Source organism: Dermacentor andersoni, chromosome 6 (assembly GCF_023375885.2).
Source record: "Dermacentor andersoni chromosome 6, qqDerAnde1_hic_scaffold, whole genome shotgun sequence".
In the NCBI taxonomy this organism is placed as follows: domain Eukaryota; kingdom Metazoa; phylum Arthropoda; class Arachnida; order Ixodida; family Ixodidae; genus Dermacentor; species Dermacentor andersoni.
In genome coordinates this window covers 58,054,494-58,081,020 of record NC_092819.1, presented here as the reverse complement: position 1 = coordinate 58,081,020, position 26,527 = coordinate 58,054,494, and the positions used below count along the sequence as shown (strand labels likewise).

The following is a 26,527-nucleotide window of genomic DNA, read 5'->3' as shown; positions in this document are numbered from 1 at the left end:
TTGTTGTGTGGCAAGATACGACCCAAAGAGTGTAATTTTGTTTAAGGGTGTACCTGCACATGGCTCGCGGGGTGGAGTCCCTCTAGATTCGCCAGCGGATCGGGTAGTAAAAAGGCATGGATAGATGACAACAAGAAGAATGCTATTTAGACCCCCTTGCATACAACGAAATAAAGTGGAACAAAAATCTAGTATGCGGTTACAGTGAAGAAAAATAGTAAAAAAGAAAAGAGAAACGCAGCCGCTTAACTGTGCTGTCACATTGGCGAAATGTTTGTAAACGCGGCCCCGCACAATGACGCTACTTAGTTCATACAGAACAGTCAGGATGCGAGCTCCGAGTTGCCCAGAAAGGCACTTCCACGCGCCAGGTAGCCATTCTTCCTCACACACCGCACGAAAAAAGGGGGTGTACTGTCTGTTCGCTCGTTGCAGAGCGATCTATGAGAGGAGTCGGATGATCCACTCCCCGAGAGATCAACGTGGGTGATACTCGTAGGGAGACGCTCTTGTTCTGAGAAAAAAAAAAGAAGAGTAAAAAAAGAACGCCGTGGGAAACTCGCTGACGTCGGGCCTCAGGGTCGCCGCCGAAACACGCAGGCTGGACAAGCGCATGAGTACGATGTGATCCCTAGTTACCGCGTGCCTACGTATGTTTCTAGCGGGCGTCATTGTTTTGCCTACCTGCCCGACCCTATACTTGCCCAATGTAGATTAGCCAAGCCTGTCTGATGATGATCGTTGTTATTATTATCCACCCGCATTTCCGCTTATTAGTCGGGGATCGAACTTCTTTTGCGCACAAGCGCCACGGAGAGAATTTGGTTAATTTTTGAGAAACATAAACTTACCATCGATCGTCATCACCACAAGCCAATTTTTTGCATGAAAAAGGGCATCGCTCCAGCCAGTGGCGTAGCTATAGGTCGTCTGGCACCCGGGGCCCATAGGTCTTCTGTCACCCCCCCCCCCCCCCCCGGGTGTAGCCGGCGGAAAAAGGGGTGTCTTCAGACGTATATGACACCCCCCCCCACTGGCCCCTTGCACCCGGGGCCTACGGTCCCCCGGCCCCCCCTGTTGCTACGCCACTGGCTCCAGCGTACTCGAATAACCTGACCCTGTCTTTCGTCAGACCACTCCAACAGCTACTACCTACTCCTCTGCCGTTCTCGAGTGCGGATCCATTATTTTGCCGTCCCTTTAAACTAACGGTTATGTTTTCTGCAGTTCGAGGTAAATGAGCAAATGAGTAAATGAGCTCGGACTGGTTTCCCTTTTGTGAACAGTGAACAATAATTGATCACTAGATCGTCGATGCGGTCCAACTCCACTTGTGTCCATAAAATACGTTTCCACGGGTCACTGTTTCCCGACAGGCCACGTTTTCCATCGCAGTTCTGCGCTTTTCTCAGAAAAGCACTACATAGGAGATTTACATAACACCACTTCAATACAGTGAGTGGCGGTTTTGCCCCTGCAGTCGCTTCAAATCGCTCGCAGCAGAATTTGAAATTACCGCCGGCCAATTAACAGAGATGGTGCTGCCATCTTTAGGCCAATCCGTGCGTGAGGTCACTGCAAACATGGCCTCCGAGATCTCCATTTAATCTCGGCGGTGATGTTACAGAAACAAAAGGTCCAGTTTCTGCCTGCATAAAAATATTTCTATTATAGGTAAAACAAATAAATTACATTAAAGCAAATTTTAATGTGTTCAGTTGACTTGAACAATAATGTTTATAGTTGCTTACTGCTGGCGTACTCTCAACAGCCGTAGCAATGTGAGAATCAAAGGCCATCCTTGACTTGAATGTGGGTTGTGTGTGCCCCCGCTGCAAGATGAATGCCGATGTGAACCGAAAAGGTAGGAATAGTATTTTTTTAAACTCGACGTGTTTCTCGAGCTCTGGCCTTATAAACCTTCCACGGTGACGGCGAAGAGACATCCATAAATTTTTTTTCCCCGACGCAGTTATGGCCATCCAGGCGAAAAAGAAGCGTTCAAAAGGTCCCAAGTCCAAGCTCAAGGGTCGCTCCGATGCATCTGACAAGAAGCGGTAGGCCTAGGCATTTACCATCTACGTCGCTTTTACCGCACGCTTGCAGTCGCTCGGGGTTACCGTTACGTTTTTCGAAGTGCCTGCTCGTTCTCGCTGCGTGTCTGTACGCCGTTAAAGTAGCCGCACGTAGTCCTAGAAGCCGGCGGGGAAAAGTTCGCAGCTACGTCATCGTTGTCGCTGCGAAGTTTTTGTGACACTTTCGGCAAATGCGGCCCGATGCGCTCGCTGGCGACAAGTTGGGATCACCTCTTCGGGTCACCTCGCTCAGCAGTGACATCGAAGTGCCCGTTCAAGCCGGAACACTAGCGTGCCGTTTTCTCGCACGCAACGACTGTGCTTTCATTTGGCGGGGCGGCGATGTGAAAGGTGCGCTGCCGCGACCTGCGAGTAAGCCTAAATTAGGTAGAGTTGCCGAAGTGTTCTAAGGAAGGGAGGAAGTTTGCCGCTTACGGACTAGCTTCGGACGGAAAGGCAGTGGTATTTGACGTCTGCTGAGCGCATAAGTGTTATACGGTCGAAGTGCGCCGGTGCGATCGCTTCTTGCTGTGCGCGTGCTTCCGCGAAGAAGAAAGCACGCGAAACTGAGCGTGAGCGAAGCGCGCTTCGTTTCTTTTCTTCGCCGTGTTTTGTTATTATTGTTGTCGTCGTCGTCGTCGTCGTCGTCCTGTGTTTTCCGCTGGCGGCGTCAATGGAGGTGGCAGCACGCTAGAAGTCCGCTCGTCTCGTGTCATCCTTTCGTCGTTTTCATTGCCCTCGCGCGCTGTGCGCGCTGCAAGACTGGCGAACCTTGTCCGGTGTCCTGCTGCACCGCACCGGGAGACATTCAATCCGGTCATCCAACTCGACCATGCTCGCCCCAGCACCGGTTCACGAACCCAGGTTTTCGTTGTTATCGTCGTTTCGCTCTCTCGTTTAGGTTCCGATAGCGAAACACTGCCGGCCTTGTTTTGCTAGCCGGTGGCGACTGTCCTAAGGCATCGATGCCGTACCGCGCTTTTCGTTCGCCGCGAGCCTGCCTGCCTGCCTGCGCGGCGCGTTCTTCATTCGTGGAATTACGCGCAGCGGCGCTTTGTGATGTGAGCCGAATTGTTCCTCGCCTCCGATATATATTTTTTTGTTTAAAAGGGAGCCACTGTTCGCTCGCGTGCAACGGTTTCTGTACGGGACCGAATATAGCAGGTCACTTGCGTATTGATTGAATCGATTCACTTGTGTCGTCACGGGAAAAAGAAAAATGCTTGTGCAGCCGGCGATGTTGCTGCACCTAGAGCATCGACGGGGCGGCGAGGCCTTCCACTGCGGGGAACGCCTTGTACGAACACCGCTCGTTCGATCGTAGTTCATTCCATCGTGTTTCACTCGGCGTTCCTCTAAACAAACGTCCGATTGCCGCTTTTAAGTCGTTATTGCGTCTTTTATGTCCCTTGGCAACAGTAGTTTACGTTTTCCCTTTAGCCGAACGCGGCGACCGTCAGTTTGGTGTTTCGCAAACGCTCCTTCCGGTAAGGCGGTGCATTTTAGGCTGACTAATAGCTGCACGAATGACGACATACGAGTGTTCATTTTGACTTCCGTGGTACGGCACCCCGTTCATAGGGCTCCTGAGAGCACATTGGGGTTGTTGCTCGTCCTGATGTGTCGCGTTTCTAACGCCGGTGATTCTTGTTACTGAAAACTGAAGTTCACAGGCATTCGCGTTCGTACCGAACGTGTGCTGTTGAATACTGTCGCATTAATGCAGTGTACTGAGGTTTAGCGTTGAAGTCGCTCAGCTTGTGGTCGGTGTTGCCACCTGTGAACGACCGGGGAGGGCGTTAGCTGGCCAGTGTTGCGAAGCCACCGTGCTCTGCAGTGAAGCCGCTCTCTCTCGCGCGCTTATCGCGGTGGGGCTGTGCCGGAAGCATCTCGTCTTTCTGATTTCTGTCGGTTCTCCTGCGTCCGCTCGTTTAATACCGGGAAGGGAACCTTAATGAGGGAACCTTAATGTTTGTGGCGATTCGCCGTGCCTTTGGTGCTGCGTTGCACCAGAGAAGTCGCTGCCGGAGTTGCGAAGATGTTATTTGACGACTTACTTGCGTCATGCCTTACGGCACAGGAAGTGTGTTCGTTTCCTAAACGCTTTCTCAGCGTCAGCGGGTCGTTAAGTAAATGACAGGATCGTCTGTACAACTCTCGCGTCTGGCCTTCAATTTCTGCTTCTGACCAGAAGTTTCCTTCTGGTTGAAGCAGTGACACGCCACATTCTACTGGTCATCCTGCAGTACACTGGCAGCGCTGCAAATGTTGCATAACGCAGAAACTAATCTTTAGTGCGAGCATAAGTGGGCTGCAATCAAATTAGCAATGTCTTATTGTCGCTACAACACCTGTAACTAACCACTTTTGTAGCACAGCCAAACTTATAAAATGACCAGTTGAATGTGCCGATAATCTTTTTGCTCGTGCTTAACACTATGTTGCTGCAAGGTCTCTGTGTGCCAGATTATGTTTCTGCATTTCTTGTGGTATAACTTGTTATTGTATGTTCAGGTTCTTTTTTGAGCATCGGTGTAGGTGTTCATGAAAAAAAGAGTATTGATAAGAATTGACAAAAATGGAATGACCTTTGTTTAGCAGAGTGAATGACTTGGGCCGTTTCTTATGCTGAAGCAGTGCATGTTACAGTTCATGTACATAACTCTGAACTATGCATGCTTGGCTGTTTTATTTTTCTTGTATAAATTTTTATCATTACCGACTCGAACCACTGCACAAGGCCTTATTCGTGTCTCAACGTTCAGAGAATTAACTGATTGTAAAGCATCATTTGCTTTACATTCGCTTTTTCTCTGGTGGTGCATCAGATAAAGGGGCATTGTAGAGGTCTTGTGTCAATGGCAAGGAGGATATATTACGCTTACAACTGTTTCATTGACCTTCTTGTTTTTTGTGCTTTCGTGCTAATTAAAAAAAAAATTCAAATGTATGTTGTGTTGCTACAAAAACGTGGTCTCATGTTACCATGGCGCGCTTGGTTGTGATGTGTTTGAAATCTGTAGCAGTGCCCTTTGTGCGTGCTTCTTTGCGCTGCCAGGAATGAGTCTCAGTACGACTATGCGGGTGAGGATGAGGAGGAAGAGGAGGAGATCCTGGGCTCTGACGATGACGAACAAGAAGATCCTAGGGACTATTGCAAAGGTGTGTGTCCCTTGCCTGTTTGGTATTGGCTGCCTCGTACATGTGTTTACACACAGGCGCTCGTGAACTGCCTTCATCTAATGGAGCATGAGAATCCTAAAGGAGTTTGACTTCAAGGGAATTGTGGTTGTGCCACAAAGCTACCATCGGATTCTTCAGAAAAGCTGCCAGGGGCGCATTGGGCACTGTTCGGTTAATGTATGTGCCCAAAAAATTTCCGTTCTAATTGCTTAAACTATATTACCTGAAGTTGTTTCAATTAAAAATGAAAACATTTAATGCAAGAAGTTGAATGCTTCTGTTAAACGTAAAATGCGCTCAATAAACATTGTGATGCCTTGAGCGACGCTGGAAACCATGTGTTTACCCGTGTTCTTGCGTACGGCCTGGCACGGCTGCTGATTTTTGCCGTTCTGGCTGTAATCGTGTGGCCTGGTTGCAACATTTTTTTCCCGGTGATTTTGCACACAATAAGTATGACGGGGCACGACCATGACATGACACATGCGCGGTAAACCTGCAGTGAAGGAGAGAACGATGGTGTCTGTGTATTATCGAGAAGGTGCTCTGGGTCGAGAATACAGGGAAGCAGCCAAGTATAAATGTGAGCAAGCAAGCATTGCTTGAACTTTTTTTATGATGGAACCAAAATTGTTTATTTACAAGCAAGTGTAAATTAAGCACAAACAAAAGTGAATTTTTCATTTGTATCTTAAGCACTATGGGAACAAGTGCTCCCTCCAGCTGTAAAGGGAGCTCGCCCGACTTCCTGCGCTAACAGCTTCATTAAACTCCATTAGCGGGAGGGTGGCTGATCGACACTGAGTTCATCTCCCTTGAGATGAGAGACGAAGGAGTTAAAAGGAGTTTACGGGTGCCTGTGTGACATGGGTCCTATCATGGTAAGAGGACATCACTTGTGATCAGTAAGGTTTAGGATATCACTTGCATTATGTACTGAACCGAGTGCTCAGTGAACTGAACCTCAGTGAGAGAAAACTGTAGGTATGCACATTTTATGTCACTGTTTTTAATGTTGTACAGTTCTTGAGCATGTGCTTTGAGAACTGTGATGTGATAACCATGTTCGGTGCTGTGCAATAAACATGCAGTGTTCAGTGCTATAGCCTTGTTGCTGTAACATGATCAGAGATGATGGTCTTGTCTGTGTTTGAGCAGCATTCACAGCTTTCGAATATATAGCTGTGACATGTTAGAATTTCAGTAAATTTTGGTGAATGGTTTGCAAGTGCTCAATGCCGGTTTGGAGCGCTTGAATTTGTGAGCCATGTACCAGGACAAAGGTTTATGAATAGCATGTAATCTCAAAGCAGTGGCTAGCATGTCAAGCACCGTTGTACACCATAGTGATTTGTCGCGCACACTTTGTATTTGTAAACATTGTCAAGTCTGGCCCATATTTGTGTAGCCAGAATGTTTTGTGCCTGGCTTGCTGCCTAAACTGACAGGGGGCCAATAGCGAGATGCTCGCGAATAGTGTGAGGCACATGCCACTTTGTGCTGCCAACAGTTCTTGCTGCTTTGCTTACATACAAGGTGACCATCAATCAAAAGCCAAGGGTAGGTGGGGTCTTCACCAGTGTTATTTTAAGGAGGTTGCCTGTGCAGTCTAATCTGTACTTTTGGTGTATTTCCTCTTGCTGGGATGTCATTTGGCAAATGGTAAGAAATCCTAGCAAGTTTGCTTCTCAACCTGCTAAGTACTCAAACATTTCAGCAGTCTTTAACAGCTGTGCTAACACAGCAGAACATGTTGCAAAACCGCTCTTTATTCTGACTTGTCTGTCGCAGGGGGCTACCACCCGGTGAAGATAGGAGACCTCTTTCACAGTCGGTACCACGTAGTCCGGAAGCTGGGCTGGGGCCACTTTTCCACCGTCTGGCTTTGCTGGGACCTCGTGTGAGTTTCCAAATTGTTCCCGATTTTCGCCCACATTCCGGTATGAATCCTTGTGTGGGCAGACACTTGTCAGCACACGATGATTGAAAGAAATCGAGGAAACAACCCATTTTCTTCATAGTGTTGGTTGAAGAGTGAACATGTTGCGACTGCCAGTAAGAGCAGCCCTAATAAGCGCTTCAAGGCGTTTCTAGAAAAAGGCCCCATCGTGTTGCGAACGAAATGTAAAAATGATTGTGTGCTTGAATTTAAGTGCGTGGCTAAAAAAAACCTATGTGGTCGAAATAAAATCTCTGCACCTTCCTCTACAGTGTGTCCCTCATGGCCAATTAAGTAGTTTTGATATATAAAGCCCGACGGTTGGTAATGATTGCATATTCTCCAAGCTGGTGTGCTTGTACACCTCTGCTGTGTGTCTGATGAACTGTGTCACATATATTGTGCTATTCATGGTAGTGATCGATAGGATAGTATGATAATCCATTTCACTATGGTCTATTTTGGATGGTACTTCTGCATAAGTTTTGGCAGTTAATTTCCAGGGTGTAGTAGCGAGACAACCAGAGAGGCACTAGGAAGTCGTGTAAACTTCAGAAGCCAGTAAATTGATTTTAACCGTGTTCTTTATGATCGGCGCGGCGTTTTTTGCAACTTTTATTCTTACCGGACAGGGGCAAGCGGTTTGTGGCCCTCAAAGTTGTGAAGAGTGCCTCGCATTACACAGACACTGCCCTAGACGAGATCAAGCTTCTCAAGGCGGTGAGTGCTTTTTTTTTTTCACTGGGTGCACAAAGGATGATCAAAGTACAGTGGCTTATTCTAAAGCACTTGCCCCCCCCCCCCCCCCTTCTCTTCCCCAACATTTCTTTTTTTAACGCGCTCTAGGTTCGAGATAGCGATACAGACGACACATGCCGAGAGCGGGTGGTGCAGCTTCTCGACGACTTCAAGATCTCTGGAGTCAACGGGACCCGTATCCTTCTAAACTGTAGTGCACGCATCTCGTAATGTATCAGCCGCCTTGGCCTGAAGTGGCGCCGGCTAACGTTTCAATTACACATGACAGTGAATTTCTTCTATGCATTTCTGGCTTCATAGCATATTTCTTGGTATGGTTGGGGCTAACGAAAAAAATCTTGCCCCTTAGATCCCTTTATTCTTGTTATAATGTGTATGCTTCAAGTTTAATAGTAGACAGACAGATTTAGGCATGGAGGATCGGCAGGCTATGTGCAGCACCTCTAGGGTATGATTAGTTGCTCTCATTTGTTCTTGCTCTGCGACAGCTTAATAGCAAATTGCAAATATTAGCAAATTATTGAGCTCGCAGATGTTGAGAGATTGGACAGTGTGTGCGACATGTTTTGTTGTCCCGTGGGGCAAAACTGTTTTGGAATGTTCTGAAGCGGAATACTTGTTGTGGTTAGCGATAGTATAAACTGGTGAGACATTGAAAAACTGTTGCCTCTTGATTTGCTCATTCAGGTCTCGACAAGAGGCAGTAGTTATTGCAGCCTCTTGTATATTTCAGACTTTCATGAGGGAGACTTGTCAAGAATATTTCGCGAGACGTTTGTTCTTCCTGCCTTTTGCAGTATGAGTACACATTCTGCTTGCTTCTTCTGAATAAACTCCCCAAAGATGCGTACGGCTTGGGATTTACTGTCAGCTACCTGGTGTTAAAGGTTAACTCCAGACTCTAATGAGTGCAAAAGTTGCTTTGCCGTGCACAGCAGTGACGCGACAGCAGAGCTCTTGTCACAGATTTGTGTAATATCCTCGCAGAATGAAATGCATCAATTTAGGCCTAACTAAGACAAGTAGTACTTTCGTTTTCATTATCTCCAGGTCCTGTTACACAGACATAATTTTTGCTGCTCTTAGGTTTAGATCATGGTTCGTGCCACCTTTAGCGACCTGTTGCACAGTGGTGTGACATTTCACTCGTGAATAGTAATTGCGCTTATTGGGTACTCTACTTAAAAATTTCCCTGTCGCGTTTCATTATGGGAGTATAGTACTTGTTTGTGTTCGTGTTATTGCTCACTTATCTGCATCACTGCTGTGGAAAAGCTCATGCAGTGGCTTTTATGCAGTTTCAACTTTGCTGCTGATTTTGCAGTGTTTGGTGTCCTTAATGTGACTCTTCAGATATGTGCATGGTTTTCGAAGTACTGGGACACAATTTACTCAAATTGATCATTCGATCAAATTACCAGGGCATTCCACTACCCAATGTGCGAGCCATCATCAGACAGGTAAAGAAACTGTAGCTTCTTGGCTTCCGTTAAAAATGTATCTTGCTAACATTTGTGCTTGTAAGGTGCACTTATACTGTATTTGCTCTGTAACACCGTGTCCTCGAATCTAGTGCGCAACTGGATATCACGGTCGCGACTCCTGCAGTTTTAATGCGCACTTTTGTGCAGAAGTTCGTTTTTTGCCACTTGCGTGGGAGTCAAGTGCGAGCTTGGCACATTTTTGCATGCTAATCGCACTCGCTGCCAATGTCGAAGCAAGGTTTCTCAGGCTAGTCCACATATTAGTGCATCAGTGGCCCTCTTTTCTTAAGCAAAAAAAAAAAAAAAAGAACGTGCACAACTTGCACACCTTAGTGCTTTGCTGCCATTCGGCTTTTAAGCTACCTGTAAATGCAAGTAACTAAAACATACGACACTTGTGTAGATGAGGGGCAAGCACGGCTGGGCTCCTCGACATACATTTCTCTCCTATAGAAGTTAAACAGGGATAAAGTGCCTCATAAAGGCTGGCCAATGTTTCGATAGGTGCACCTATCATTGTCTAAGGCCAGCCTTTCTGAGGCACGTTGTCCCTGCTTACCTGACTCCCGGCCCCCTTTTTGATTTTGGATTGCTGTCGTAAGGGACTTCAAGTTGGCATCATTATACATGCTTTGTTACCTGTCGGGGTAGCCCAGTGGCTGCGGCATTGTTCTGCTCAGCTTGAGGTTGCTGGTGTGATCCTGGCTGTAGCAGCTGCATGTCGATGGTGACGAAATGCAAAATGCTCGTGTAACTTGGACTTAGGTGCACGTTAAAGTATCCCTACCACTTGGTCAAAATTATTCAGGAGTCCTCCACCACGCTGTGCCTCATAATCGGATTGCGAAGTTGGTGCGCAACACCCCAGGATTTAAATTATCCATGTTTTATTCTTGCATAATTTCTGGCACACCATGTCTCCATAGCTAACTTTTTTATTTGGTATTTCGAGAACGCAATCTGTCTGTCTAGATTTTAGTATGATTTTCTATGTCTCTTTAGTGTTCCATTAGCATAACGACCATTTGGCTCGTGGTGCCAGCTAACCCGAGGCCTGATGACCTAATTGTGTGCGGTGCTTGCAGGTGCTAGAAGGTCTGGAGTACTTGCACACCAAGTGCCAGATCATCCACACGGATATCAAGCCTGAGAACATCCTGATAGCTGTGGACGACGCCTACGTCCGCAAGCTTGCCTATGAGGCCACCCAGTGGCAGAAGATGGGGCTACGCCTTCCTGGTTCATTGGGTGAGCATCTGGGCATTATCTCGTGCAGCCCTACTGCATGGAAAATAAAGTAAGTCTGAACGGGGGGCGCCAACATACGGCCGTGCTAGTGGAAAGAAAGAAAGTGTGGAAAAACTGCACTCGCGTCAGAATGCGTTGTTAATGTCGTCAATATTGGCCAATATTGGTCACACGTAGCTGTCACTTACAAGTAAATGTCGGTCAGTGCTGGCATTGACGCCGTTGCCTAATGTTAAATAACACTGGGTCTGCACAATTAGCTTGTGTGCCTCTTTCTACAGCAGTCACTTAGTAGCATTGATGCTTGCGTGCTCTTTCTGATTGAGGTCACCACAGCAGAGTCGGAAAGCATATCTGCCAACTCTCCCAGTTTGTCCGGGGGACTCCCGAATGCAGACCAATCCTCCATGGGCACCGCCATAAATCTCCTGAAAAAAGCGTAATGCAGCATAGTCGCATCGTAATTATCATTGTGCACTAGGCAGCCAGACAGTCAAGATTTGAACACATGCCATTTGTGTGTAGCCAGTATAGGCCTAATGGTTCGTTTCAGATAGAGCCATACGTGGGCATGAGGCAAAGGTGTAATATGCATTGCATAATGCCCGGTTTACTTAAGTTAGCTTCACTGCAATAAAGCACTGTTACGCGATAAAGCACATGCAAAATATTTTGGTGAGGCATATTTAGAGTGCAAAGGGGCCACTATCGCAGGTCATAGTATGAATTCATTAAATACTATACAAGCATGCATGTGCCATCTATGGTCACAGTACAAGCACCAATACGTCTGATAACCATTATGGCAGCCATGTCTGATGTTGCTGTGGCCCTGAAAAAAAAAAAAAAGCGAAATTGCCATTCCTGTACTATTGTCGCCCACCTCCCCCTTTCTGCGATTTTTCCGAATTTCTAGGTCCCCTGGTTGGCTGCTATGGCAATGAGGTTCTTAGAAGCACTTGTCCATGTGAATAACCCTGCCATGTTTCGTTAGATCAGTGGTGCCCGAAAAACCCAAATGTTAGCTATGAGAACCCACCTAGCTGAGCAGCATAAAAACGTTGCTACTGGTTTGTAGTCTGCTTTTAGTGCCATCTTGCTTGCATTTTCCTGCCGGCGGGGTTGTATGCTTAGCTGGGGAAAATGAATTTCTGCAGCATGTGTAGTGTTTGGTGTGGTGCTTTCAAGAATTTGTGTCACTTGTTTAAAAGCTGCAGTGTGGAGCTGCAGTGTGTGCAAAAGATTCCTTGAGCATTCATGCAAATCAGGATTATTTCGTTGTCGACTAGCTTTTGTTTCTTGTACAGATACAGTGGAATTTCCATGCAATTCAACTTAATTTACTGGAATTTGCAATTCAGTTAATTTAAACAAATTGAACAGATTTTTTTTCTGATTCCCATATCTTGACTCTATTGAAATAGGTTATATCAGTTATCAGTGAGGCAGTTATACGTTGCAGCTGAATTAATTGCAGCTTCTTGCTCTGTAGGCACACGCAGAGACATCTACAGGATGAGAAATAATTTTGCCGAGCCTGATCATTTACACCCATGTTTTTGTGTACTGTGTATGAAATGTACAAGAAAGCAATAGCACCACAACAGACTATCACAGGAAAAGACTCGGATATCTTCAACATTATAAGGCATTCACCCACGGCCAAACAAGGTGTCCTATAAATTGGCTTTCCCTAAGTACAGCACACTTCTGAAGGTTGGGAAATCACCCTTTTCTTGTGAAACAGTGAGGACATTTGCTTTCCCCTCCCCCTCCCCACATGAAGTTGTGGGAAGGAGGGGAGGCAGTGTGGGATTTGGATTTAATATGAGAGCTTCCTTAGTAGTGCTTTTTTTTTTTTCATGCAGTTCTCTGACATAAAGTGAGGTCTCATCGTTTCCGTCAGATTTCTGTAAGAATGAAGTTGGACATTCAACTAGTGACATTCATTGGATGAAGATGTCTACGAACCTTGGCTCAATGCACCAAGCTTCAGCCGCAGCTCGTTGTTCTGACGCGGTAAAATTTGGCGTGTTGATGATACTTTGATGTGATCTCAACAACTGTATATATAGGTAGTATTACTGCGAAGCAGTCGATTGCTTCAATTCAACCATTCTGGGGATAACTTCGGAAGTACTCCGGCAGCAAATGCTTCTTATTGCTTCTTTTGGTTCATTTTCTCAACTTGCATTGCAGTTTCTTTTCAATTGAATTTGTAGTGTTAACTGATCAGAGGAATCACAGTGCACAAAATGACTTGGGCGGAAACAGCGCAGTATAGCAGTACGTGAGAATGTCGGTCCCTTTCTGGTGTCCTGTTATTTTGCACTGTTTCCTCTCGCAAGTCATGAACCAACCAGCCCAAATGCATGCGCTTCAGTACTAAATGAACACTGATTGTTTAAGCCACGTATGCTGCTAAATTTGGCTAATATCGTGGCTGTTCTCCATTGCGTGGATATTTTAAAGCAATTTATCTGTTCAGTCAATCGATGGCAATGGAAGGTTGAAAGCCCTGTTCGTGCCTTGGTGCAGTGAGCACGGCCCCCAAGGAGCTCCGCACGGTACCGACTCTGCCGTCTGAGGGTGCCGCTGGCGGAGCTGGAGCGGCTGGTGCAGGCGGAGGGTCCGCCTCCAAGATGTCGCGCAACAAGAAGAAGAAACTGCGCAAGAAGGCCAAGCGTCAGCAGGAACTGCTTGAGCGGCAGATGCAGCAGCTGGAGGAGCTCGACATGGAGGAGGACGAGGAGGAAGGGGGCCACGGTGAACAGGAAGGCAGCGGATCCCTCAACGGAGGGGGCCCGACCCTGGGCAGCCCTCCTGACATGCCGCCGCAAGGCAAGGACTCGCTTGCGCTCGCAGGCTGCATGCATGTGTACAGTACAGTTCATTAGCATGTAGCTGGTAATATCACCACTGGGAGTGAATCCCTTCTACTGTATACCGTATTTGCTCGCATAATGATAGCACTTTTTTTTGTCAAAAAAATTGACGCAAATTTAGGGGTGCGATCATTACGCGGGTTAAATTTCCCACGGAAAAAAAAAATTTCTTCTTTCATCTTGCATTTGCTGCGGGGTGACAAGCAGGCAGCTGCCGCTGTCAGTGCGGGACACCAAAACAAAAATAGCGGCCGGAGGAGCAAGCCGAACGCGATTATTTCTTTTTCTCGTGAGTACATTACCCGCATTGAAACAGTTTCTTCCGTAGCAGTAATGAACATTATTGTTAATATCGGCAAGTTGCGACAATAACGTAGCCATGTCCACTTTGAGGGGACAGAAACAGAGATGGGCGCGCTTAACTGCCAGTGACATAGAAACATATGGCTGGCATGCTGCGGAAACTGCAGCATTTGTTTTCACTGCTATCCTAATATGGCATGTTTCTACTAAGGGTGAGCGAATATCTTAGCTGCGTTACAAGCGTTGGCGTATAAATAGGGTACACTTCTAATGTATAAGTGTAAACGTGGCGGCTATCGTTGCCGATTGCGATTTATTGCGTGCCCACGAGTGCAGACGAGAAGAATCAAAAGGCGCCCTTTATGTCGTTGACCAAAACCATTATGAAGCCGAGGCAAGTTTGGTTGTAGCTTTTTCTTTTTTTTTTTCATAGAAGTGCGGAAAGTGATGAAAGGAATGAAATGGGGCATCTGCTTAAGAATGTTGGGTGTGTGCAGACCGCTTGGTATGTCTTCAAGAGTCATTCGCGTAGCATTCGACAGATGGTAAGCGTTATCATCATTAGCTAGACTTTGCACACGACAGATCGCTGCGACAAGTGCAGGGTGCGATCATTACATGAGAAAGAAAAAAAATCTAATTTTGACGAAAAAATTCAGGGGTGCGATGATTACGCGAGTGAATACGGTAGAAAAAAACATCAGGTACCCCCCACCCGCGAAGAAAACTTTCGTATCCTATCTGTTACCTTGGGATGTTGAACCCCATATTTTGATTTGATTTTAGATTAACTCTGCTATTCACCAGTTGAAGGAGCTGGATTCTAGGGTATTGCAAGTACAGCTTACTAGTTGTTTAGGTGTTCACAGAATTGAACGGCTGGGTGTGTTTGTGCAGAGGGTGCACTGCTTGGAGACGGCATGGACTGGACCCGAAGCGTGGAAGGCGGGGACCCCTCGTGGGCCGGAGGCGATGTCTGCAATGGTCACCGGGGAGACGGAGCCGCGCGGACAACCATGGGCCGCCTTGAACGGTCGGAAAGCACCCTGGCACCCCCCACACCAACTGCGCAACTGCGGAGGGTGGCCTCCTGCCCTGGTGAGTTGACGATGTCTGTGCTTTGCCAGCTTCGTTGTATCTTTTGCACCGTGCAGATGCAAGTGCGGCCCCCACTTCATATAGCCATCATTTTCCTTATACAGTAAAACCTCGTTAAACCGTTAAGCCTCATAAATGCAATCGTCGCGACGAGAACAGCACCCTGCAATGAAAAGCGACTTCTGCGACACTACCGCGCCTGTGCACGGAGAATATGTAACACCAACGAGGAATCTGCCATGAGAGTGTTTGCCGCGAAGAGGGGCCTGGCTGAAAAGCTGGCTCACAGCTTCAGCAAGTTTGAGGCAGCTGTTGTCACTGCTAGGCTGCCGTGACATCAAACGAAAATAACACGTTTGTCGCGCGAAGTAAATAAATACTGCATGTTCTTTCCCATTTCATCGCACTCTCTCCGAGTTTCGTTTTTGACAGGTAACTGGGCGATCTAGTGCTATTTCGGTTAAGCAGTACTACTGTATAGTACATACTTTTCCCGAGCTCCGGCCAGCTACGGTTTAACGAGGTTTCAGTGTACAGTTAAACCTCGATATAAGGAACTTCAATATAACGAAATTCTCAATATAACAAAGTGTTAACTTTTCATAACCTATTGTCCATAGAACACCATGTACCTAATTAGAACCTCAGTATAACGAAGTGTGTTTGTATGCAATTTCAATATAACAAAATGTCGCTTCCGCAGCATAGGAATACTGATGCAATAAATGGAAACTTCCGCCGACGCAGATGGTCAAATGATTGAATTACAAGTGGCTGCTCGCAAACGCACCTCTCTGATGCCCGCAGCGCGAAAGGAGCGACTGGAAAAGTGAAGCCGCATCATGTTCCATATAAAGTCGGAGTGCGATAAGAACCTATCGTGCCCCACACACTTTGTGCTTTAGGTGCGAGTGAAAGTGTGCGAGGCTGGCAAAGAAAGGTGGTGGCTTCACACACCAGTGCCGCCTCCCCACGCGAGCAAAGGGAAAGAGGGGGAGGGGGAGTGAACTTGCTGTAATGCAATAAGCGCGTGCGAGGGGAGGGATGTGAGTTGGCGCACATCGCGATTTCTGGTGCGCGCATGTCTTGGTTGTGGCTGGGCATGGCTGTAAGTGCGACTGAGCGCATATGCAGCCGCGCACCCTTCTTTAGAGGTAGTCTGCCACGTGTGCAGGGTTGGCGTGCCGAGACAGATGGCGTGGCCACATGTAAGCTGTCTTCCCGTGCGTTTAGTATCGACGGTTGCGTAATCTCGTTTTGGTGACCGGTTGGAGTAAGGCAGACGAAGCATTCGCTCTCCGCTGGCGGTGCTTTTCATGATAGCGCTGTCTGAGTGCGGGCAATGCTATCAACCACGGAGGCGAAGTGTACGCGAAAGCATGGCTAGTTTCGCTTAATTCGTACTGCCTATGTCAAGATATCGTCGACCTGGCATGAAACCGTATCATTCGTCGCAGACTCCCAAATTCATCAAAGTATACTTTCTTTCTCATTAAAATTCACTTTCTTTGACTGGCTGATAATTCGGAAAATTCTGCGGCCCTTTTCTATGTAAGAAAAATAGATTGGCTACTGTACTTATTTGCATAGAAGGTCGAATTTCAATACAACGAAATTTTGATATGACGAAAGAAATGGCTGATTTTACCTGCTTCGTTATATCGAGGTTTAACTGTATATACCTAGGCAGAAGTGCTGATTTTGCTTAGATTGCTCTTCATTATGAGTAGGACAGAAGACAGGAGTAGCTCGCTTGTTGCTGGCAACCATGGTAGCATTCTTCCTCATTGTTTCCCACCGGCGCAGTAGCCATTTGCGATCGGTTGCTGTGCTGCCTTTGTTACAGTGAGCTGTGCCTGTGTGAACTACTCATGTATTCGCTCTGTAGGCTTATCATGTTCGAGAATTTTCGAGTGAATGGTTGCAGCGGCCACGAGTCCGAGTTTTCGCTATCAGAATAGCTTGAAGCGGAAAGTAATTCTACGCGCAGAAAAAATTTCGACCTAACCCATATTTTGAGATGCCAGAGTTAATGAACGTTTATTGTACTCTATTTATGACGACTTGCTGGAAAATGCACAAAGCATGATCCTACCACTTTGACTTTCTTTGGAATCTGCAGTGCTTTAGAATAAAATTAAGTACCTTCACATTTATCGACAGTCCATAATTCATGAATGAAGGTGCTAAGGTAGCTAAAAAGAAATTCTTGTGCTTCCTTTTCGTCATTGAAGTGCTTGGAAGCTTACGAGGTTGCAGATTATGCTGTCCTGAAATTCTGTAGAATATTGATTGATTGATTGTTCTTGTGGCTTGGCAGGCAGCAGTCTTGCACATGTGTAAGGTAGTGTAAATAAAATTTATATTTGCTTTTCTAATTTCCTCCTTTTTGTCTTTGTCTAGAAAACCAAAAACCTCCAGAGAAGATGGCCGATCCTGTGCATGAAGTTTGTAATATATCTGTAAAAATAGCTGACCTTGGAAATGCCTGCTGGGTGGTAAGTTGAGTTGGTTCCTTGCAATGCTTGTAGAAGTTGTTTTGTGCTGTGATGTGTTAGGACAGGGTTTGTTGTATTAATAGGTACATAAATTAATACAATGCATTACATAACTACACAGCGAATTAAGCAATACAAACATTAAAAGGTAGAAAAGGTACATGATTGCTAATTGAGAAAAGGGTGTGAAAATTTCGTCATGCAATAGCCATGCAAAAGAAAGATGACTGTACTTTGCCGTGTAGTCAGCCTCTCCCTGTTCAACAGTTCATTCTTACGTTCCTTACCATGTTCAGAAGTCTCTAAAAGCAACATATAAAAACATTTGCTTGGATAAAATCAGTTTCGCACACTCCATCATGGTCAAATCGATAAAGGCTGACTGTGGTACTTCCCTCAGCTTTCTCAGCCCAAACCCCGTAGACATCAGAAGGTGTAATAGCAGTATTAAAAAATTTTGTTGTGTAGTGAATCCTGGATGGGGCTGCTGGGTCTTGTACATCACTGCCATGAAGAAAAGGCAGCGTTTCCATGTAGCGCTCAGCTGCTCCCTGTCAGATGGCGTGCGATTGTAGTCGGAGAAATGCTGATGGAGGTCTTGTAAGTGTGAGCACAGCTTGGAATAATATGAATGGGAACACCTCATTAGCTTTAACACTACCATAACTCGTTGCATTGAGGTCTGGGAAAATTCTAAATTGTTGATTCAGTGGCGATTATGTATCGTTATATGTGTCAAGGTCGTGACTGCAAATCCTTAACGAGAGCTGTATGTCTGTTCTAGACAAGGGAGAAGAGCTTGCCCATTGTGCTCTGTAATCCTTCCGTAAAGCTTTTAACAAACCTTCCACTGCACTTCATAACCTCTCCAGATCCTCGCGAGGCTCAAATGAGGAAAAGTTTGTGAAATACAGTGTTCTCCAAAGGTGGTAGCAGGTACAAACACTAGGCCACAAGAGCACATGGTAAACCTTTGCGTAAGTGCTGGCTTAGAAGGCATTTTGCAAGTTGTTACGGCTTGGGACAAGCCCGAAAGAAAAAAAAAAAGAAAAAAAAGTTGTTCAGTCGTCGTCATGCACAGGGAAATCAGATGGACAACAGAGTGGCCCTCCTCCTGGTCCTCTTTTCTGGTTGACATTGGCTGACATAAAACATAGTTTTTGCTCCACTCCGCATTGTTGGTGAGTTGGTAGGTGCTTGCTTTCTTGTTGTAGTGCCCCCGTACTTGCTGCAGCTTATGGCTTCTTGTGGATTTGAGCTTGGAAGGGTCTCATTTCTTTTGTTTACCTGCGGCTTTCTTTCCCGTCTTTTCTTCCCCCTGTAGCATCACCACTTCACGGAGGACATACAGACGAGGCAGTACCGATGCCTCGAGGTCCTCTTGGGAGCCGGCTACGGCACACCTGCCGACATCTGGAGCACAGCCTGCATGGTGCGTGATGACTAGTTCAGAATAGGCCTTCACAAAGCATGAATAGTGCGTGTCATGTGTCTGTAAATAGTAAATGCTAAAAGAAAATATTAAGGAGGCCTTGAACCACCCCTCGGGCTTGGGGAAATAACATAGTCCACGGGGAGCATACGCTGCTGGGAACTTCTCAGCCAAGTTTTGCTGTCGTACGCGGTGCGTGGAGCTCGCAAGTGGGTCGCGAAGTCGCCTTTCTCTCAAATGCTTTCTTTTCAACAGAAGGCCCTGTCCTCACTCTCTTCTAGACACACTGTTTCATCATCGGGCGCACTATTTCGTAATTTTCTTAGACAGTTGCTGTTAGCCGATAGCTGACATCAAGTTGCTGTCCGTTACATGGCGTACGTACCGTGGCTGCCACAGGGTGCCACCACGAGTCCACTGGCTAAGCGCACTGCGGCTCGCTGAAGACAACTGCGTTTGGCTCGTCGTGGGCACCAAAGGCGCAAGTTGTGGCATCTACGTTAACATCCAAAGTGGAAATTTTATCTGCCCGCCATGGTGACATTTAGAAGGTGGAGCGTTGTGGGCAGGCCTTCGCAGTAGCCTTCGCAGTGCAAGGCACTGAAGGTACAAGAGCACAGCAGAGGCCGTGTTTGATTGCCAACAACTCCGCTTCTGCCCAACGCATTGAAGTACTTCTTCAATGAAATAGCCTATTTTCACTTCAAGTGCCTTCTCCACTTCGATAAAGAGTCGTTCGGGGCCCTTTTAAGCCAAGCTTGATCGATAGGTTGGCCTAGAAGTCTGTCACTGCTTTTTGTGATATACAGCTTGATATTTATTGATATGTTATTGAATATATTATTTTTAATATTTTATATGGGTCCCTTTAAGGGTCACCACAACTAGGCTGAATTTTCTGTACTCTTCAGTTTTGTGTGAATTCTTGGCACACCATCCCCCGCCACAGCTCAGACCACTTGTAACGTAACCACTTTAACCTTCCATAGAACTCCATGTGTACGCATATAGCTTATAGCGCAGCCGCATGAGACAAAATACCGGTTCTGATGGGGCTGCCTAAAAATCTTGCAGTCAAGCAAGATAACGAGCGCGCTTCTCAACAAGATGCGTCTGCCGAGGGGAAAGTGAGGAAAGCGGAGCAAACAAACGGGGAACAAAATTGATAAGCTGCCGCAGCAGAGGCGGGAGTGCATTGTATGCATGCCCTGCGGGTGCACATGGGTTGCCTAGGGGTGCGATCTTGTACGCGTTCCAAAATAGAACGGAGGCGGTCCGTTCCACCGAGCCGCACACGATTGGTCAATTTAAACAGTGACGAACGCCATGACATCAATTGTGACGTGAGCCGTGGCGTTTTGCTGCTGTCAATCATTCCATGTTATCTGCTATTGGGCGAATGCAACGGAACGGACCGCTTATTTCATGACGTAAAGAATGGACCGCCTCCGTTCGATTTTGGAATGTGTACAAGATCGCACCCTAGGCCTCCTCGGCAACAGAAAAGCCTTTGCTTCGGCTGCCTTTCAACGGTGCTTGCTCCACATAAAATGCATGCACATTGTTGCTCTTTGGCTCTTCTGTTTTTGGTTGGAAAGTAAATATACTGTGTTTTATCACTTCAGAAATGTTTCCAGAATTTTCCATGGTTGGTGGCGGAGTTGCAGGTAATCCTGAATAATCTAGCAGGGTTGAAAAATTAAGACTCCAACTTTTGTCTATATGGTTTTTTTCTTTTTTTTTTTTTCTATCTTTGTTTCATACAAAGACCGCAGGTCCTTGGATGTTAACCTTTGAACATTCCTAAATTTAAACGGTTGAAAACATCCCGGTTGGGTTTTTCAGTTCTCGGAAACATGCAGCTGCTTGTCTAAATATTTCACACATGTGCAATCTTTAAGAAGTTTTCTTTTGGTTACAATTTGGTACTGCTTATAGTGCAGATATTAATGACTTTGGTGACTCAAGTTATAAGCGACCTATGCTGTACGTTGGAAGTGCAGGCTGTACAAGTGTCGCGTAAGCTATTTGCAGCAGAGGCACTATAGCCACACTTGCTCACTGATGTGGTAATGGAATTGTCTCCTGTTTTCTTTATGAACCAGCGTAAGCAATTGGACAAGAACTTGAAGTATGGAAAACTGTTGGGTTGTTGCATGGTGCGGCACTCCCCGAATCCTGGTTGCTAAGCTATGCTCTGCGTGTTGGACATTCAGCACTCTTTGCAGCCTGTTGAAATAATGTTTTTAGTTTTCTGTAAGGAGTGCATTTAATTACCTACTGCTTGACATCTGATTAGTATCTAGGAAAGAGCTTGGGTGAGTGGTTTAGTTGTCGCAGTTTTTGTGGGGTCGCATCAGTTCTAGGTGCAGTTCTTTTCTGTGTATTTGGCCAAAGTGGTTCGCCAAAGGAGTGAGGGATTTGGATAATTGCCTTCTCAGTACGTTGTTGACAGCCGTGACGCTGTCAACAACGTAGTGAGGGATTTGAGGGATTTGGAACATACGCAACAAGAATAAATTATAAGGTATTGCTTTGAACTGATAATTCAAGTTATCTTTATAAAGGCCTGCCTGACTATTACCCTACATGGTTATTTGTGACCGTCATATGTGCCCGCTTTGTTTTCTTTTCAAAGGGTTGTTGTTATGGGGCGTTACACGCAGTGGCAGTTCTTTTGCTGGAGCATGTTAAGAGTGAAAAAACATTACCCTCTCCTCTCATCCAATATTCCGCTCACTCCTGCTCATGACACTGCCCCTTGACTCAAAAAAATGGGCATGACCCCATCACTTCTCAACTGTAAGTAGCCACTGCGTGTCATTGCCACTCTGCGGAGAATTCTCGCCTCAAATTTTAAAACCATGCCTTCCAATAATCTACTCGGAAGTACTGAAGCGGAAATAGTGTTGTTGTTAGCATGATCTCTGTGGAGCGCCATTGCAAAGGGGTTTCAGTCGAGGGCCAGGGGTGTGCTCCAAACGGTGAAGACGAGGAGGAGTTTCGAGTTGAGGCCCGTTTGTGAATACAGGGTGGTAAGCGGGCGCAACCGATCTTCTTACCCTGGTCGTCACCGTTGGTTCTTGGTCTTGCAGGCATTTGAGCTGGCCACGGGCGACTACCTTTTTGAGCCGCACTCTGGGGAGGACTATAGTCGAGACGAAGACCACCTGGCCCACATCATTGAACTCCTCGGAGAGATCCCCAGGCACATTGCCTTTTCGGGCCGATACTCCAGGGAGTTCTTCAACAAGCGAGGTCAGTCTCGTTGGCCCGGTGATTGAGCGTGAAAGAACTCGATGCCAAGTTTGCCGTTTTCTCTCCGCCTCCTTTATTTGCACTCATTTAATTGGTTCTTTTAGGCTGAGGAATTTGTCTTCCTCTCTGTGAAATGTAAATATAAGTGGTGGTTGCTTCATTCTGGAGAACAGGACGGCTATGCACTAAACTATACACGAAATTCCCAAAAGTAGATGAAAATATCTCACTGTTGGGGCAGGTATCTGGAAAGTAGCCACGAGAGTAGCTAGGCACATAACTGAATGATCACATGAATTGCTACTTAGCATTACTTGGGCCAGGTAGGAGAAACATGTTGAATGATGACTTAGTATTTATATTTCATATCACTGTATGTACTGTTAAACCTTGATAAAACGTAGTAGATAAAATTGGCAATTTGATTCGTTATATTGAAATTTCGTTGTATTCAACCTTTTATGCAAATAAGTACAGTCGCCGATAGATTTTTCTTGCATGGAAAGGGGCTGCATAACTTTCTGTATTATAGGGCAATCAAAGTAAGCAAACTTGAATGAGAAAACAATTAAATCTGATGAATTTGGGAGTCTGCAACAACTGGTAGTTTAGTGCCACATTGACGATAGGTTCACATCCGTGCGACGAATTAGTGAAGCCAGCCATGCTTTCGTGCGCACTCCGCCCCCGCGGCTGATAGCGTCGCCCACACTGGGACGGCGCTGTCATGAAAAATGCTGGCAGCTGCAAACGAATGCTTCATCTTCCTCTTGCATTAACAGGTCACTGAAACACGAGATTACGCAACCTTCAGTGTGTGGGAAGGCAGCTCACATGATGCCACGCCATCTTCGCACATCTACTCATTGTACATGCGGCAGATTACCTCTAAAACAGTGTGCGCAGCTGTTTATGCGCTCAGCCATACTTCCAGCTATAAGCAGCCACGGTTGAGACAAGCACCAATTTACTACAGCACAGCCGTTCGATAGTGGGACTGCACAATAGCAAAGTTGGGGGCGCAATTATTGTGCGAGTGCGTTCCTTGCCCTATAAGTACCTATATACAGTACATATTATCATATGTATTATCATATTATCATGATAGTACATATTATCAGATGAAAATGTAGAGCCCATGCTATTGTCCTAGTGAAACGCATGACTGGCTAATGCGGAGAGGAGCCAGAAATTGTGTAGTTAGCGTTTTAATACGAAGTAGCTACGAAGTAGCTTAATACGAAGTAGCTGTAATACGAAGTAGCTAGACCTGCCAGGGCAACCTGTAGTTGATTGGAAAATAATGGAATGCCCTTCATCTGCCCTTTGACTACATGGAAGTTTCATGTGAGGATCAACGTGCATGCACTACGATTATTAGCATGAAACTAGTGCGACCGTGCAGCAGCTTTAAAAAAATATATATTTTTAGTGTTTATTGTCATCTTTCCATCCCTTATCCACCTTTCCCACACTGCTGACTGTTGTTCAGGTGTCAGCTGCGTGCCAGATGGTTACGATGCAGTCAGCAGTCTTTCTGCTTTTTTGTCAACCAATCTATCTCTCATGTCTACATTACTTCGTGCAGTGTCCTAAACATTGAGCTGACTTTGTTGGGGCAGGGTGGTTTTTAAGATGGACTACTTGAAGGCAGTGCCTTGACTTGATGCTGCATGTGATCGTTGCCAGATGTGTCTCTTGGCCAAATGCATGACTTTTGTTTGTAGGGGAACTGAGGCACATCAGCAACCTGAAGCCATGGGGCCTCTACGAGGTGCTAACGGAGAAGTACGACTGGAGCCCCTCGGACGCACAGGCATTCGCCGACTTCCTGCTACCCATGCTGGCTTATGACCCGGCCATGCGGGCCAAGGCCTCCGACTGCCTGCGGCATCCCTGGCTTGCCGCGCAGACGCCGCCCAGTGACGGCACCGGGAACAACAGCACTTCTGCCCACCGAGACGAGCCCGTCGTCTCGTCCGTGGCGCGTCCCCCTCCCTCCTCGCCGAACCAGCGTCGGCCTCCGTCGTCATCGTCGTCGTCCTCGTCGTCATCCTGAGAAGGCCGCCCCTGCTCGTTGTCTGTGTGTTGTGGTGTGTTCCAACAGAGGAGGACCTGCTGCATTCTGAGGGTGAAGTGCGGCTGACAGCAGCAGCAGGGGGTCGTATCAACTCCTCAACTTGCACACGCTGCAGCGTTTTCTGGGGGAGTGGTTGGGAGGGGGGGGGGGAGGGGGGGCAGGTGCCTTCTTGGTGCGCTTCTTTGGCAAGAGGTGGCTATAAGGCGCGCCAGTTGGCTGCCAGTGCTGCTGCATATCTGGAGCCCCTATGTTTAGAAAGACTGGGCTGCTACTTCTCGGCTCGCTCGTTCTGCTTGACCCTGCTGCGTGTCAGGTGGCCTGTATATGGATCTTGTCAATTGTCCGGCTCCTTATCCCTCTATGTTCACTCCCAAACCTAGCTGCAACAGTGAGAGAGGACTTGGTTCTTGTTAAAGCAAGGCACAGTTGCGATAGTATTGCTGTCCCTTGTTTCCCCGCATATCCTGGCATTGGTTAGCTGTGTGCAAGTTTGGGGAAGTTTGCAGAAAATGTAATGTGGCCTGTGCAGCAGCAGCAGCATTTTTTTTTCTTTGCAGGTTTGACCGCTGAATTGGTGACAAATTGGCCTTCGTCGCCAACATTCTGATCAGATATGTTTTGCAAGTAGTCGACTGCATCATTGCAATGCCTCAAGAATGGACCTTTCTCCGGCATGGCTACGACTATGTTTCGGCTTAAATTGCAGCGGGGGCACGCATTTTCCTTTTTCTGTATGTCACAAAAATTTATGAAGCACTGTCTGCGAGTGAAATTCACCAGCTTCATGTAATTAAATGCCTGACAGTAGCTCGCGCAGTGTGCTTGTGTAATTATTTCCGGTTGTACGACCACTTCCACGAGCTTTCGCGTGACTTGGGCACTGAATGTGTGTCTACGGGCAACCATGTTCCAGGCACTGTGTCAGGCAGGGTATCTTTGCACATTGCTAGGAATGCTGTTGCCCGTTGATGCCGACATATCCGGTACAGAGTCATGTGAAATCCTGCAAAATAGATTGTACCCTTTGGAGGGATCGCTTGAGAATGCTGCCCTTCTTGCTAATTAAAAGGTATGCTGTATTTGGAAACCTTGTGGGCCGGGTGTTTCATATGTGTGAATTCCAAGGTGTCAGTTCTTGACATTGCGCAGAACACCAATTTGATTGTAGTCGGATGACTGGAGCATGTTTGAAAGTACTGGCTTTAGGGATACTTGCACACATCGTCGTTCACTTCAGCTGTGGTTGGAATGGCTGCTTGCATGAGCAGGAAACTGCTTAGTGTTTCATCCTGGAGCAAGTGGAGTGCTACCATTGACATGAGAAAAGCTTTGCCTATTGTAAAGAAATAAACCTTAATTAGAGCTTCCTCAGAAAGCACTTTGCGGAATTCTCGCCAAAATATTCTCGAGGCTAGATATTTTGGGGAACTTGCTTGTGGTTTTTATGGATCACACTGCTGTTGACATAAGGATGGAATTCGCTTCATTGCACGTAGTTACACCGCTGTGTTTTGAGTAACGAGATCTGCTAATTGATATCAGAATTGTACTCCCAAATATTTGCTTGCATTTATTTTTGGATTGCTTGTCATCTGCTAGCCTGGTCCAGAAAAACTGCGGATGGCTACAGAAACTTGTACCTAGCATTAGTTAAAGCTGCCCACTGAGCCCGACAGGGCTCGACGTAGGCCAATGTGGGCCCACGGTCGGGCTACGTTGCTGGATTCTGTTTAAAATTAATTGCGCACCACCATACCTCCTAGAATGTTCACATTGCGACTGCTATTGCGCAACCAATTCCTGTAGGTTTGCCCCCCATGAGACAGCTTGTGGATAAGTCTTTGCAGAAGCAAGGTTTTGCATCTGGCTGGAGCTTGTTAAGGTCTTGTATTTTTGGGTGAAGTGTCTTGGGGGCAGCCCCGAGTGCGTTTCAGCCTGGCCTAGTTAGCAGCTGTGGACTGGACACTTGAACCTAGTTGGCACCTCGGTAGTTTGAAATGTTTCTTTTCGTAGTTCGCATGCAGTGTGTACCTATTTGGTGCGTCTGTGCACTCTACGTGAAATGAACTGCATTATTCACGAGGGCCCAGTGTGCATTTTTATTCCCAAGAGGCGTTCTTGCTTTTGACGCATGTATCGAGGTGTGTATGCTGTATGGTTGCGTAAGAAAAAAAATTGATGAATGAAGTTCAGGGGTTGCACTTCTCCTTTTCTTTTTTTTCTTTTTTTTTTCTTTCTTTCAAAAGTGCTTTTTAAGTTATGCTAATAAAACTCGCCAAAGAGTA

General features: G+C 46.5%; 1 protein-coding gene across 2 annotated transcripts; it reads left to right on the top strand.

Moving 5' to 3' along the window:
• The first annotated feature begins 1,757 nt into the window (after positions 1–1,757).
• Positions 1,758–26,527, top strand: LOC126522800 (SRSF protein kinase 3-like). 2 transcript variants are annotated; one of them, XM_050171614.2, is made up of 14 exons: positions 1,758–1,864; positions 1,973–2,057; positions 5,134–5,237; positions 7,050–7,158; positions 7,830–7,917; positions 8,044–8,131; positions 9,310–9,416; positions 10,526–10,688; positions 13,227–13,529; positions 14,774–14,974; positions 17,378–17,472; positions 18,797–18,904; positions 22,000–22,162; positions 23,890–26,527. In XM_050171614.2, exons 1-14 carry the CDS (start codon positions 1,840–1,842, stop codon positions 24,219–24,221), a joined length of 1,971 nt encoding a protein of 656 aa, XP_050027571.1. In that variant the 5' UTR covers positions 1,758–1,839; the 3' UTR covers positions 24,222–26,527. The 2 variants fall into 2 exon arrangements, with proteins under 2 accessions (XP_050027571.1, XP_050027572.1); XM_050171615.3 differs by lacking the exons at positions 1,758–1,864; positions 1,973–2,057 and adding an exon at positions 2,770–2,939.